General features: G+C 53.4%; 1 protein-coding gene across 1 annotated transcript; it reads right to left on the bottom strand.

Moving 5' to 3' along the window:
• MCM2 (minichromosome maintenance complex component 2) lies at positions 1–12,512 on the bottom strand. Its single transcript, XM_080605970.1, has 16 exons — positions 12,362–12,512; positions 11,727–11,917; positions 11,020–11,195; positions 10,261–10,524; positions 9,034–9,253; positions 8,519–8,726; positions 7,750–7,884; positions 7,347–7,538; positions 6,112–6,205; positions 5,205–5,455; positions 4,823–4,949; positions 4,492–4,604; positions 4,125–4,367; positions 3,148–3,330; positions 1,974–2,129; positions 1–1,057 (listed from the first exon to the last, which is right to left on the bottom strand). The coding sequence occupies exons 1-16, from the start codon at positions 12,365–12,367 to the stop codon at positions 947–949; spliced, it is 2,670 nt and encodes an 889-aa protein (XP_080462096.1). The 5' UTR covers positions 12,368–12,512; the 3' UTR covers positions 1–946.
• Between the last annotated feature and the right edge of the window lie 2,406 nt (positions 12,513–14,918).

The following is a 14,918-nucleotide window of genomic DNA, read 5'->3' as shown; positions in this document are numbered from 1 at the left end:
TATTGAAAAAAATGTATTAAAAATGCACACAGCAAGAAAATTGCATGTGAGTACTCAGCCCATCCTGCCCTCCCTGAACACCTCCAGCTCAGGGCTCCTCCCCTGCTACTCCCCAGAACAGCACCCTCATCAAACGGGGGTGAGATACTGCAGGATCCAGCTGTAAATTCACATCTGCTGACAGCTGTACAGAGCTCACACCCAGTGAGGCAGGGGAAGTCCCTTCCCTGAGGCTTCTGGACACTGCCCCAGCATGCTGGGAAGGCACTTCCACTGCCCATTGAGGTCACCCCTAACACAAGAACTGGTTATGTTTTATTTCACATCTTCCTCTGTGCCCTCCCCTTCCCTTGCACAAACCAAGCACAAGGTCAGCCCATGTGGGCACCTGGGGAAATGTCAAGTGTCAGGCACAAAGGTCTGGAGCTGAGAGGCTGACTGGTTCACGGAGAGCTGAAAGCAGTCTCAATTATCACCCAGCAGGCTGCACAGTCGCCAGAGATGGGAAAAGAGAATCCCCGAGGGTGCTTGCGATCCAAGGGACGTGGGTAAGGCAGACAAATGTCTTTCAAATGCTCCTGTTCAGTTCATCCCTCCTGCAGATGAGCCCATTAACAACTAGCGACAAACAAACAGCAAACACGTCGGCTATGTGGCCAGCAATTCTCTCGCTGTTGGTCTCATCTACAAGGCGGAACAGCGAACAAAGTTGCTAAACAGACTTGGCTGGGCATTTAGCGGACTCGGCTGGGCATTTAACTACTTAACTCTGCACTATTTACAAGGTCTTCAGCAGCTCAGCAGTTCCTTAATCCATAAGGCACAAAGCAAGCAGGAGAATGTGGAGCCAAGTCCCTCTGGCTGGCGGTGGCTGTAGCGTACCCAGGTGGGCAGCAGCACAGAGGTTCCATCCTGCAGGAGCACACGGAGGGCGCCGGTGCCAGGCTCAGAACTGCTGGACGATCAGCTTCCGCTTCACGTCCCGGCTGAACCTGTTCATCTTGAACACCTCGCTGTCGTAGAAGGTGGAGAGGTTGTGGATGTTGATCTGCCGGGCCTGGAAGGACAGAGCGGGGGAAGAGGTAAATGTTTATTCAAAACCAAAAAAAAAAAAAAAGCACCATGTGGTTTTCCACAGCAGCATCCTCACAAAATCTGACAGTCAGCAATCTCTGCTCTGCTCAGCAGGAACCAGAACTGCAGTAGAAGGGGAGACTGCAGGTCAGGAGGAAGGAGCATTGGCAGAGCTGAGCTGAGCGAAGAGAGGATGCTGGCTCAGCATCTGCCTGCTCTCAGCTTGTCCTTTTACTTCCACTAGAGGTAGAACATAACTATTATACACAACTATTATCCAAAACTTCCCAGTCCTCGCTCAGTGGGAGACAGTCTTGAAGGATCTCTCTGAGTGGGGATGGTCAAAGAGGCAGCAACAAACTGGTGGCTCTGGAAGGAGCAGTTACTCTCGTTGTTTGATGCAAGGACCAGAAAAACAGCAACCCAGGAATCAAGTACTGCTCTATTGCCAAGCGAGGTCAATGCATTGCACAGAAAAGCATGGAGTCAGGAGCACAGCCCCTGCGCCGGGATGAGGACACATTAAGGAGGAGGACAGTGAGCCTCAGGAGGGATTGGCAAAATTCATACAAGCAGATTTTTCTACTCATTGCTTCCTCACATGTGGGCACCAGGGAACTTGTGTCCTCATTCACCTGCAAAGCAGCAGCCTTACTGCAGAATTTACCACTCCGACCCCAAAGTTCTATGGGACGGGCATGAGAACTGAGGAGGAAGAACACGGCACTCCTAGACTACAGACAGATGAGACCGTCCTGATTCTGGGTTGAATTGATTAACACCATTTTTTTCTGATACGTTACCTCAAGAAGTCACCTGTCTGATAGCACCTCTGGTTGAGGCTGCTGACAGAGAGCAGGAACCAACCCCAAAGAAGGCTTGTTAGAATAAGCCCATACCTTATCCACTAGATCCTTCTCTGGGACTTCTATGGTGTCTTGCTGGGCCCCATAGCGGTTCCTCTGGTACATCACCTGCTCTGCAACCAGCTGCTTCAGGATGAACAGCAGCAGCTCGTTGTTGTCTCGCTTGAACGAAAGGTAGCGGGAGAACGTCTGGCAGAGGAGAAGAGAGGAGATGAGCCAAGAGGGTCAGGCATCGAGTGCCGCACTGCAGGTCTCCCGTGCCCGACACCAACCAACCCCCTCCTCCCACAGAGTACAAGGGGAACCAAATGACACCGTTGTCACCTGCACCTATTGTCTCCTTAGGGATTTCAGCCTTGCCAAGCTGCCACCTGCATGTGCAGTTACAACAAAGCCCTGTATCAGCCAAGATATTTTTCCACCAGCCGCTCTGATGCCCATCCAAAATCTCTGGGGGGACCCCAGCAGCAGCCCGGGAGCCTCCCAGGGGCTGAGAGGACACGGCTGCGGAGGTTTTCTGCCCCCGGGGGAAGCAGCCCTTGAGGAAGGGTAGAGCTGCTTCTCTTAACCCAGACCACCCCGTGCCTGCCCAGCAGACGCTCGTGCCCAGCTGGCTGTCTGCAGCCAAACAGAGGCCACGAGTTGCCCAGACTGAGGGCAGGCACCCTGTGGACAGATGCCAGGCTGCAGCCAGCCAAGAGCTGTTCAGAGCCAGGCCCTGCCACGCAGAGAAAAGGGCAGGCTCTTGTGCACTGAGTCACAGTGTGGGCTGCAGTGGGGTTAACTGTCCCCTGAAGAGACAGAAAAACCTGAAGAAACTGCCTTCCTGCTCGGCTCGATCACCTGGCAGTGGTAGCAGCGGGAGTGCTGGGCCAAAACAGGAGGGAAGGTGTCAAAGGAGGAGAGAAACAACTGTGCTTTGGGTACAGGGGCTCAGGGCACAGGTCAGGACTCATGTTCGTCCTCAGCCCTGATAAAACAGCGCTCCTGAGAGAGCCCCTACACACCCCACCACAGACCAGCAAAGGGCAGTCACAGAGCAGTGCCTGCAGACTCTCAGTGCTCTTCACATGGACACGATGCCTGCCTGTGCAGGATAGATCCCGCAGAGCCTGCAGGAGCCTCTCCCCACAGCCAGCACAACCGCGGGGGCTGCAGCCGAACCCCCAGGGCCGGGGGTGCAGCTGTGGGCCTGGCCGGTGCCCACCTTGCGCATGCTCCGCATGACGCTGAACTTCTGCGTGTCGATGAAGCTCTCCAGCATCACCCGGATGGCCATGTTGACGTCGTCCTCCACCACGTAATCCCGCAGGTGCATGCGGGCGTGAGCCTCGGCCATCCGGATCATGGACTCGATGTGCCGCACCGTGATGGGGATGCTGCCGGTCGCCTGAGGAGGGGGAGGAAGGAGCAGCTCCTTACTAAAGGGTAAAAGACATGGGGCAAGACACGCGGCTTCTGGGTCAGGACCCGCTCCTGGACCTTCAAGGACTGTCTCAGGCTAAGGAGGCGCTGCCACCTGCTGGCACATGCTGCACAGAGTGCTACAGGCTCCTGCGTTCAACATTTTAATTCAGCGGAGTGCGAGGGAATACTACATGGAGTTCCTCTTTGCCAGTGGTTAGTGGCCTTCCAGGAACATCAATCCCCAGCTACCTCCAGCAAGGAGAAACAAAAAGCCAGGAAGAGAAATAAAAGGCCAGTTTAAAACAAACAAACAAAAACCATAAGTTTTCCCAAGGTCCAAAAATCCCCTTCTGACCTCAGAAAAATCCACTTGCACTTGGAGAGGATGAAGTGAGCCTGAAAGATCCCACAGTCAAGAGAAGGACGTTTCTACACAGAACAGCTCCTTGTGATGTACCAGGAGCATATGGGGCTGAACAAATGCAAACATCTCCCGTGGGCCTTACAGACTGAGTCACAATACGAGGACTTTGCCCCGGCAGGAATTAATGCATGTGTCCAGCCCATCAGTCCATGGATCATCCACAGGCAAGCCTCTGCATTTAGATGAAGAATCGTCTGTTCAGCAGACACTGTAGTGTGTGCCTGTCTCTCACAAAAAAGTGGCACAGACTCTTGTGACACGAATAGCTAAAATGTGTCAACATATGCTGGAGCAGCCACAGGCTGATTTACAATCTAGATGCATGCTTCTTCCCTCTTTTCCCATATTCTTACCATAGACTCTTTCCTGAGGTCACTGTACATCCGGGCCACCTTGTCCTGGTCCATCTGGTTAAGCTTGGGGTGGACCTTCTCTTTGGCATAGACGATGTATTTCCTCAGGATCTCCTGGGGAATGGGTTCCACCCCGTATGTGTTGGGAAGAATAACCTCACTGGAGTCCCCATTCACTGCCTCCTTGCTACCAGGGTGGTGCTTGATGTGGCTGCCAACAACAAACCGGGCCAGCATTTCGTCCTACAAGAGAGCAGTGGAGTAACAGAACTGAGGACACCCACTAGACAGCAAAACTCTGTGAGCAACTGCAGCTGAGCATCCCAACAGCAACGTGACAAACTCAGATTCACTGCACAACTTGTACCTGCACAGGGTCCACCGTGTCTCTCACCACGCACAGGATATCAAAGCGAGAGACGATGGGCTCCGTCAGGTCTACGTTCTCCGAGAAAGTCAGCGATGGGTCGTATCGACCACCTGGGGCACAGAGACAAACCTTCAAGTCAAACACGGGCTTCAGGGTTGAAGCTTTGAGGCAAACACAGATCTCCTTTGCAGGAAGACGTTACTGCTTGTTTGGTCCCTGTTCGAGACTGGAGAAACCAGGCAGAGGGAGGGAAGCTACACCACAGTGCTCGTGACAACAGGGCTGACGCTGGAGGCCTGAGACAGGCCTGTGGTCTCTCAGCACTTACCTATGGGATTGGCAGCAGCTATAACGGTGCAGCGGGCTTGCAAGGATGTGACGATGCCCGCTTTGGAGATGGAGATGCTTTGCTGTTCCATGGCTTCGTGGATGCTGGTCCGATCCTGGTCATTCATCTACAAGAAAGTGAGGATGATGTGAGGTGAACCGAAGTCTATACTCACTGCCTAATGCACCAAGGAGAATTAGCTTGTGTGGGGTGTTCTGAAGAGATGGCGAACTGCACTGTGGACCAGCAAGGGCCTAAGTAAACCGCAGGATTACCCGGTCTGCTCGGGGATGGCACCCCAACTTACAGTCTCCTCACTACAGAGGTTACAGCCAGGCCCTCCACAGCACAGCCTTCCCAGAGAGATGCAGCCGGGACTTACCTTGTCAAACTCATCGATCAGGCAGACACCTCTGTCAGCCAGCACGAGGGCTCCTGCTTCCAAAGTCCACTCCTTGCTGACCGGGTGCCTCTGGACATAGGCTGTGAGACCCACGGCAGAAGCACCCTGGCCGGTGGTGAAGATGGCCCTGCTGGACACCTTCTCCACGTACTTAAGGAACTGCGACTTCGCAGTACCGGGGTCCCCACACAGGAGCACGTTGATGTCACCACGGACCTTGTGTTTGCCGCCTAAAACAGTAACGGGAGAGACACACGGGCAGCTGAGCCCTCTGCACATGGCCTGATAGCAACCCTGCCCTGACCACCGCAAAGCTGAAGGGAAAGCAAAGTGTACATGGGGAAACCACCTCGCAGGGAAGCTGAGGGAAAAAGAAAACCAGCCTTGGATGCTGTCACGTTTTGTCACAGTTTAGAGCACCAAGAAGAACCAAAGTACTGAAGGGTCAAATATTGAGCGTTGGGAATCCAGAGCAGAGCTTCTCCCTTTCCAATGCAACAGCAATTTTCTAAATACAAGTGTAAGGCAGCATTTCTAAGCCCGCTGAACACATTCTTCTAAGGAGATGGCAAATCAGGATGCCAAAAGATGAAACTTTTAAAGGGGCATCAAATATGACCTCCTAGAGAAGGAGGGATAAGAACTTGCCTAGGTTTGCAGCAGGAGCTGGTTTTACTCTAGGCATTTCTACTCCCACACTGGAATTTTCACTGTGATAAAAAGAGCCACTTTGATCAGAGACATCCCTCAGCCTGTTACCTTGTCTGTCACTAAGACACACGGACAACTCTAACCACTCTCGTTGCAACAGTGCGGACAAACCCATTTCCATTTGTTTCCAGCTGACTGAAGCAGCCCCAAGCAACAGAACACAAGGGACACTCACCTGGGTTTTTGGGCTCTCCACCAAACAGAGCTAAAGCCAACCCCCTCTTGATATCTTCATGCCCGTAAATAGATGGGGCAATGCTGGCAAAAATCTGAAAGGAAAAGCAGAAGAGAGTTGCTAAGGGAAAGCCATTTCCCAGTCTGGGCAGAAAGTGCCATGAAAACCATCACGAGTTGATCTGCAGTTGCCTTTACTATACAGCTGTCTTCGAAGAGTGTTCTATTATCCATGGTAAGGGGGATTTTTCAAAGGTAACCGCCCACCCAGAGTCCCCTAAAATTGCCTTAAAAAAAACAGAGCTGCTGGAACGTGGGAGATTCCATAGTCCAGTGCTGGAAGCTGCCACCACTGCCTCCACACTCGTGTTGTGCCCGAAGCGCACCACAGGGGCTCTTATCGGCTGTTGCGAAGCTGGAGACCTTGATTCAGTTTGAGACTCACTCACTGCACACGACAGTAGTTGGATGGGCTGTGCCGTACACAATTTGTCATCATGGTCAAATATTACGAACAACTGGCTTATTTTCTCAAGGGTATTCTGATAATAGCCTGATGCTGGAGACTACTGATTTTAAAGCAGTCCTGACTTAAATGAAGCTGCTCTACCCACCAGGAGCTGCACCATCAATATAAGAACTATGTGACTAAGAGAACAGAGTGAAGTCCCTGTACTAGAGAACTTAAACCTGACTCAAGGGAGTTTGAACGCGCACCAACCCAGGAGCTTGTTTCTTTTGAATACTGGATTCGGGTCTCAGCATGCAGACAGAAGCAAAGCCAAGACCCCCGTCACAGCTTAGCTAAGTAATAACACCCTTAAGGGGATCAGATATGCAGACACTGGCCCCTCAGAATACTTTCTCTCCCCATATCCTGAAAGCAAAGTGTGAGGAAACAATGATCAGAGTCCAGCAGCGTCCGAGCGCCTCTCACCCTCATCTTCCAGCCCTGCTGCGATGTGGAAGGCTCAGAGAAGGGTAGAAACAGAAAATATGACCCTCCAAAAGCATAAGAAACAAGTAATATCTGTTTCCCTCCTGTAACTCATGTTCATCAACAGCTGTCTGAGAGCTACAGAGGACCAGAAGAGCATTGAGATAGAACTGGGATTTCTAAAAATTCCTCTAGCTAATATTTAGCCAGCTGACACCTTCCATCACTTTCTGATCCAACTGATCCAGGTGATAGCTGGCTCTCAGCAGGAAAAGAAAGGATGTTCGAGGCAGACTCACCTTCTCCGCAATTTGCTCATCCTTGGACAGACCCACAAGCACTTTCACGTCCTCGTCAGTCAGCTCCCCGATAGCCAGCTTGTTGTCCTTCTTGGTTATGTGGTTGGCCAGGATCACAGTCGCAAACACCGGGAACCCATTGGCAGTGTTCAAGGAGCCATCGTAGTTGTTGTGGTAGATCCCTGTGAGCTCCTGAGAGCCATGAGATGGTATATTAGTGCCTGCATGTTAGGAAACAGCCCCCCTTTTCCATTTTAAGATACCAGTCTTGAAAGTAGGTGCCCAAACATATCTGAGGACAATCTGTCCCTGCATCCCCTCTGACACAATTACTGATGTACCTGTCAGAGAATTTAGAAGTGTTCTGTGCTCACCCCATACTCGAGTTCAACAACATACTCACAATCTCATCCCCTGGCTTGCAGCTGTCGACCAGATCGGCAAGGAGGATGGCATCCTTGGAGCGGGGCAGCCTGCCAGCAGCTACCTTGCCGGGGCTCTCCTGGATTTTGATGCGCTGATAGTTCTGATAGACCGTCTGCAGCAACGAAATTAAAGTTACCCAGCGCGTCTGGATGGCATCAGCACTGCCACTGCTTTTCAAAGGCACCTCACTAAAAAGGTCCAAAGATTTACTGTATTTTGGGTAGAAAACTATTGAAGATGGAGGTTGTGAGGAACAATTCTAGTCTGTGACAGACAACGATGGTGACAAGAAAGTTTTTTTTCCACATCTGACTACCGAGCTTCAGCTTCTGTAGTGTTTGTCCACCCCAGACCAGATCCTGGGAGAAAGACACTACTCTTGACAGTTGAAAATATCAAAGCAAAGAATAGGAGCCAGAAGCTACACATCAGTGATTTTGCTACGGTCCCCTCGTTTCCTTAGCTGGTAGCTCTGGCAATATTGACCTAACCTGGGAAGGAGGAGAGCTGGACAGCTTGTGCCTGCAAAAAGGCAGAAAATGACTTCTGGCTGCCAGATCAGGCAGATTCAGATTAACACCTCAAATAGAGAAGATCTATCTTCACAGTCCCCTGGATGTAGCAGTAGACCCCCCTCACAGCACCAAGTCCCTTCAGAGGGTGAGATCCAAGGCAGGGTGGTGAGGGACAGGCACGGCAGCAGCTGGGGCAGGACCGGCAGACAGCCCTGTGCCCACATCTCTTACCTCTTCCATGTTGATTTCAAAGGGGCCGAGAGACTGACACTCTGGGCAGGAACCGGGCTTCACCTCCTGGTTCTGGGACTGGAAGAAGGGTCCCAAGATGAAGGTGCACTTCATGCAGTTGTATTTGACCATGCTGAGCTGAGGCAGGACCCCTGTGCAGCTCGTCACCACTCCGCTGGTCCGGATCAACTGGTTCAAGTGCAGTTGCCTGAGGAAAGAGAGATACTGGATGCCTGTGGGGCACCAAAGGCAGAATACCCCCCAGGCACATTCTTGCTCTGAGGCGCAACTGCCAAAGGCCTCTTAAAAAAAAGCTCTCAGGAGGAGCTTTCTCCCAAGGTTTGCATTTTACATTTAGGGACACTGGAAGTTCATCCTTAATCTGACTTTTTCCTGTTATAAGCTTAGTCATTCTGTTGGACTTATCCAGAACTTTAGCTCGCAGACTAGTTCTCCTGAGCACCCCAAAGCCTCCTGCGGGCCCTACAGCCACTGCTGGTGGTTCTGCTGCTCACCTGAGCGACCGCAACTCTTCCACCAGAGGGAGGTGGGAGATACGGACATGGATCTCCTGAGCAATACGATCGTATTTGGGGTACATGGCCAACACCACTTCCTTGGCTGCTTCATCAAAGATCTTCAGCATTTCTGCTGGGGCCTCAGGCAGGAAGTAGGCAAGGACATGTTCCTGGGCAGCCAGATCCTCGTAGTTCACCACCAGGCTCTCTCTGTTTTCTGAGAGAAAAAGAAAGGATGGAATTTATTTTCAACCTGCTCGCTCCTCAAGGAACTTTCAAAAGATAGCCACAACACACAAGCCTGTTTCCTGCAAGCTGCATCTCACAGATGTCTGCACCTTCCCTGAAAAGCGTGGAGGACAACAATTTGAAAATGGATGGAAAGTCATTTTAAGTCATTTTTTCTGCCAAATTCTCCATGAGTACTAAACTTCCAGTTGTTCCTCTCCAATTCAGCACAGGTATTTCCCAGGCTCAGTGCTCCTGAGACTTGTAAGCCTCAGCCCAAAACAACTCTCCCACAGACCTCCAAGAAACAGAAGTTAACAGGAGAAACAACTGCGCTGAATAGTTGGCAAAACCCTTCGGCCTCTGATGTTCCTGGGAAGAGACAAGACAGATACCTTTTATTTGCTAGCTGCGTAACAATGACCCAGATCCAGTACTCAAGCTTCTGGCTCAATGTAACGAAGAAATATGAATTGCAGTTACACAAGCTGTTCCTAGATGTGACAATATCTGCTTTTAAAATTTATCAATAACAGCCCTAATGATTGCTTCTGTCAGTGACTAGTTTGAATACAACGATGCAACACTGACGTGATTTTCAAAGTCACAGGCTCCGTTTGTGTCCCCTCGCTGGACAATCCAGACTCCAGTGTGAGAAAGAAGCGGGCACAGACAGCAAGTCATTGTTGTCTCTTTCACATCACAAGCTTGCAGGCCACTGTCTGCTGCCCCACATACTTCTTGCCAGCATTTCTAGGATATGAATATTAATGAACAGCAGATGCCAGGGGCCTTCTAATTAGTCAGTCAGAATCAAAGACGACAGTCACGATGTTTCCATTATTCATTTATCTCCATCAGCACCAGTTTCTTAACGTGCTGACTTGATGTCTGAGACAAACAGGGCAGGCAGCAAAATACCCCCTGGGGGCTGGATCACTGCAAAGTACCACAGCCCACATAAAGAGAAGAGAGCCTGTGATCCCCCAGCCCTACCTTTGCACATGTCACTGATCCTCTCCTTGAAGACATTGTGCCCGTGGTCATCCACATGGGTCTTCAAGAAGTTCTTGAAGCGGTGGTAGATCTCAAGACGGGGAGCTGCCATGGAAACCCACTCCCTCACTGAGTGCCCCTTCATGTCTTCCAGATTCTCGATGCTCTCGATCATGTCTTCATCCTCCTCCTCAATGCCGTCGGCAGCCCGTTCTGCCAGCCGCCTCTTCCGCGAAGGACGGTCTTCATCTTCATCGTCACTGTCTAAGGGTCAGGAAGACAGATTGTCAGAGTTGGGATTCCCACTCCTTGGGCTGGTCGTGGTCGGACTACACAGGCTGTGGAAGCAAAGAGGTTGGCACTTGGGATACAAACCTTGGGACCTCCAAGTGCACAAAAGGCCTTCCCATCCAGCCTGCAGAAGTCTCTGTAGGAACACCAACCCCAAACTCCACAGCATACGCTGGGTACAATCCCAAGCCCTTGATCCAGACCCAGGATCCTGACTTCGTTTCAGCAGCAGCTATATAACCAGGAGAACACACCAAATGGGCTGCGAGGAAGCCCAAATGAAAGGGATCATGCACAGGGGAGCCCAGCCAAGCCCACAGCCTCAGATTTCACAAAGATCCCAAATACACTGGAGCTCCGGAGTCCTCCCTGCAGTATATTCTGAGGGTGAGAGACCAGCTCCCCCACCAGGGCCAGCTTACCACACAAGGATCAGCAGCCCAGCTGCTAAAGCTCGTCTCCACCTACCGTAAAGCAGCCCCCTCCTCATGCGGCCCATGCCCTGCTCCAGCTCCCGGTCTCGCTGCCTCATGACCCGCTCGGCAGCCTCCCGCTGGCTGGCGGTCAGCTCCTCCACATCTTCATCATCCAAGGCCAGGCCCTCTGCTTCATAGACGTCCAGCTCCGGGATGGGGCGGTAGTCCCTAGCACAGACACAGCACCGGATCAGGCTCCAGCAAGCATTTCTCCAGCCCTTCTCTGGCTACTGCTGCATAGGCGTCAGGACAGCTCTTCTGCAGCAAGACTGAGCAAGAACGCATGAGAAATGCCCTGCGGCACGAAGGGCTCCAGCACCAGGGTTACAAGCGCCAGCATCCAAGTCTTTGTATTGTAAAGTTCACCAGCTTGCCGGCAGGCCTAGCTGAGCAACAAAACATTCAGACTTATGCCTGCAAGAGCAAGGAACTGAGCTAGATGTGCATCCCGTATCCAGACGGATCCACATTTATCCTCACTGGATGATGATGGCATGTTCCTCCTGGCTTGCAATTTGCTCTGTGCTTCCAGGACTTGCCCCACACCACGTCCTGCCCCTTCTCCCCCACCAGCAGCTCTTCGAACCCCCCAGCACAGCAGAGGCACCCACCCCAGCTGCAAGCTCCCATGGTGCTGGCTGCAGCAAATACTAGCAAAAGCCCAGCTCCCCAGAAGCCCTCTCCCCCCGGCTCCCTTACCTCTCCATCCCTTCCCCGATGAGCTCTTCCCCTTCTTCCTCCTCCTCCTCGGGGAGCCCCTCGGTCCCCAGGAGCCCCTCGGACTCATCCTCGAAGGGGGGCAGGTCCCGGCCGGGGCTGGACGTGAAGGCATCGCCGCGGCGAGAGCTGCGCACCGGGCTGGTGGCCGCCGCCTGTGACTCGGAGGAGTCCTGCAAGGGGACAAGGGGGGGGGGTGAGGGCTGGGGGGCGGACCAGGGGACCCCCTCCCTGCCACCGGGACAGGAAAGGGGGGCTCGGGGCTTCCAGGAGCCTCCGCGACGGGGGGGTCAGAGAGGCAAAAAGGGGGCAGCGGGTGGGCTGATGGGCAGTGGATCCTCCTTCCCGACAGTGGAGGAGATGGAAATAATTAGGGCTCCTCGCACATATTAACGGGGACACACGGGAATTTGGGGGAACCCACCCCCAGGGCGGCGGAGAAGAGCTCCGCGCCCACCCCCTGTACCCGAGCACCTTGGGGTACCCCCAGCGACCACCCCACCGCCGCCCCCCAAAACCCGACCCCCGGACCCCGCAGGACGGTGAGCGAGGTGGGAGCGGGGCTGGAGGCGGCGGCACCCCGAAACCCCCGGCCCGGCCCGGCCCCGGCCGCTCACCGCCATGGCTCCTTCCTGCCCCGCCGAGTTCCGCGCCAAGCGGCCCACGTGGGCGGCAAAAGCGCGCGAAACCTCATGAATAATGGATGAGCCCGGGTCTGGCCACGCCCCCTCCTCATGAATATGCACGAGGCCACCGCCTGGGGCGGGCGGGGCGTGTTTAGGGGGCACCGGGGCGGAGAGGGAGCCCCCCCTGCGCCCCCAGAGCCAGCCTCGTCCTTATTCGGCTTCGTGCCGAAATTACAGGGGCTGGGGGCTGGTTCTAGTGCTTTGTGGGTTTTTTTTTTTGCTTGTTTTGTGGTTTTTTTTTGGCTTTTTGGTGTTTTTGAGTTTTTTTTGGTATGAGTCCGTATGTCCCAACAGCGACTCGGCTCAGGCTCTGGTGCCCTGTAGCAAAGAGGGGCACCTGTGCCACCGAAACCGGGCGGGGAGCTCCGAGAGATGCAGCGTGGCCACGGGCTGCTGCTCTGTGAGGATGCAAGGGGGTAAAATGCCCCGGCCACAGGCTTTTTCACAAGTGCAGGTGGCTTGGGTTTTGGAGAGCTATCTTCTCTGAAGGGTTTTGGGCTGGTGTTTAGTACCTGCACCCGGATGTGGGACAGAAACCCTAAGGCAGGAGCCAGCAGGAGCCCAAATGACCTGGCAACCCCAGGCCCAAAGGCCTCTTCCAGGAGCCGATTCCGCCCCGTGCCGCAAAGCAGAAGCAGCACGGCAGGAGCAGGAGGGTGGCTCAGGACTGTCGGCCCATGATTGCCCCTGCCTTGGGGCAGCCAAACACGACAGCGGCTTGAAGGTGGGTGAGGTGGTGCTGCCTGGCAGGGCCCGAGGGATGCCTCCATGAGCTGCTCTCACCACAGGGTGCCACTGTTCCCCTGGGCACCGGATAGCCAGACACTTTTTCTGTCTGTCCTTCCCAGAGGACCACAGCCCACCTCCGTGTCCGTGCCAGCTGTGAGCGGTCCTGTGCTGGAGCTGGGGTGCTCGGCCTCGCTGAGGTTGGGCAGCTAAAAGCGCCGCTAAAATCGGGTAGTTTTTGTGCTAGAGACCGTGCACTGGGGTGTGCGAGAGGGCTGTGGTACCGGCAGGGCCTGCTGGCACGAAGGCTGTGGGTCAGGACACGCAGAAGCTCTGCTGTTCCTCCCTCACAGCTGCCCAGCGCCCTTTGTGAGTCTGAAACACCAGCCTCCCGGCAAAGCACACCACCAGGATTTTGCAAACTGGCGGCTTGCGGCACAGGGGGAGCTGTGGGACTGAGCTCAGAGCAGCCGGGTAGAGATGTACAGCCCAGCGGGAACCCTGTGGTGAAAATTCAGGCCTAGCTCTGGGCATCGGTAGCTCTGAAACAACGCGAGCACATCTGCCTCTGCAGTTGCTCAGCAGCTGAACGGCAAAGCAGTTTAGGATGGGAACTAATGTTCTGTCCAGGAGGCTGATCCAATGAAACCTGAAACGTATTTTAGAGAGAAGATGTCTGAAAAGAATTGAATTTGGTGACAATATGAGAGTGCGGTGATGTTTTGGAAACTATGCCTGCACCGTCTGTCTCTGACACTTGTGAGTCGGGTGAGACTTCGGTGCCAAAGGGCAGCAGGGTGTAGCAGGTAAAGCACCAAGTGACAGGGCCATCAGGGTTATACCAAGGCATGCTAAATACTTTTGTCTTGCTTCATCCTGGCAGTGTCGAGAGACACAGCAAGGACCGGCCGAGTGAGCCCTGCCACCTTTATGCTCAGCTCTGGGGAAACGTCAGAGAGCGGCGGTTCTCAGCGTGCAGCAAGGAGATGGGGCAGTCTCTGAGGTGGGAAGAGCAAAGCTGTTTGCACACCATGTGTTTGGGCTGAAGGGCACGGCTCGTTAGTGCAGGGAAACAAGCGTGGATTGCCCATCTCCATTTCAAGGTGGCAGCGAGGAAGGCAGGATCTAAACTGTCATGGTCCTTGGGGTGGCACCCAGTAGCCTTCTATTTGAGAGACAGTTTTTGGTGTCCTAAGGGCTGGGCTATAGCCTCAGAGTGAATCAGATGGAAAGAGCATGTGGATTGGAAGGCAAAATCTTTCCTTCTGACACAGTAATGTGGGAGGTAACACGTTCAGTTAGTTAGAGCCTGAGGCTAGAAGTGAGAAGACGCATCTTCTACTCCTGGCTCTGTTGCCAAGGCACTTTTTAGTCAGAAGCACTCCACCTCTCTTAGAATAGAGGTGTCCCTTCTGTAACTCAGAGACCTTGGGGCCTGCTGAGCCTTAGAGTTTGGATCCATAAACAGAACATGCCAAGATACTGCAACATATCATTAACCCGAACGACAATGTGAGATGGAACAAGCTGAGGACCGGCTGCTCCAGGTGTCATTCCAGTGGCATGACACCAGCATAAAAACCTGGTTCAGCCTGGTAGAAAATCAGAGGAATGGGGCTGAGGCAACCACCAGAGTCCAGGGCGCATCCTGTCCCCTCCATGAGGTTTGCTGCAGTGAAGCTGGAAATTTAAACCTGAGAATAGTGCCAAGCAGACTTATCTGAGAAAGATGCAAGTGTGGGGTGGTCCCAAAATAACTCCG

Source organism: Anser brachyrhynchus (assembly GCF_964034855.1).
Source record: "Anser brachyrhynchus genome assembly, chromosome: 10".
NCBI lineage: Eukaryota > Metazoa > Chordata > Aves > Anseriformes > Anatidae > Anser > Anser brachyrhynchus.
This window is presented reverse-complemented; position numbering and strand designations above follow the sequence as displayed.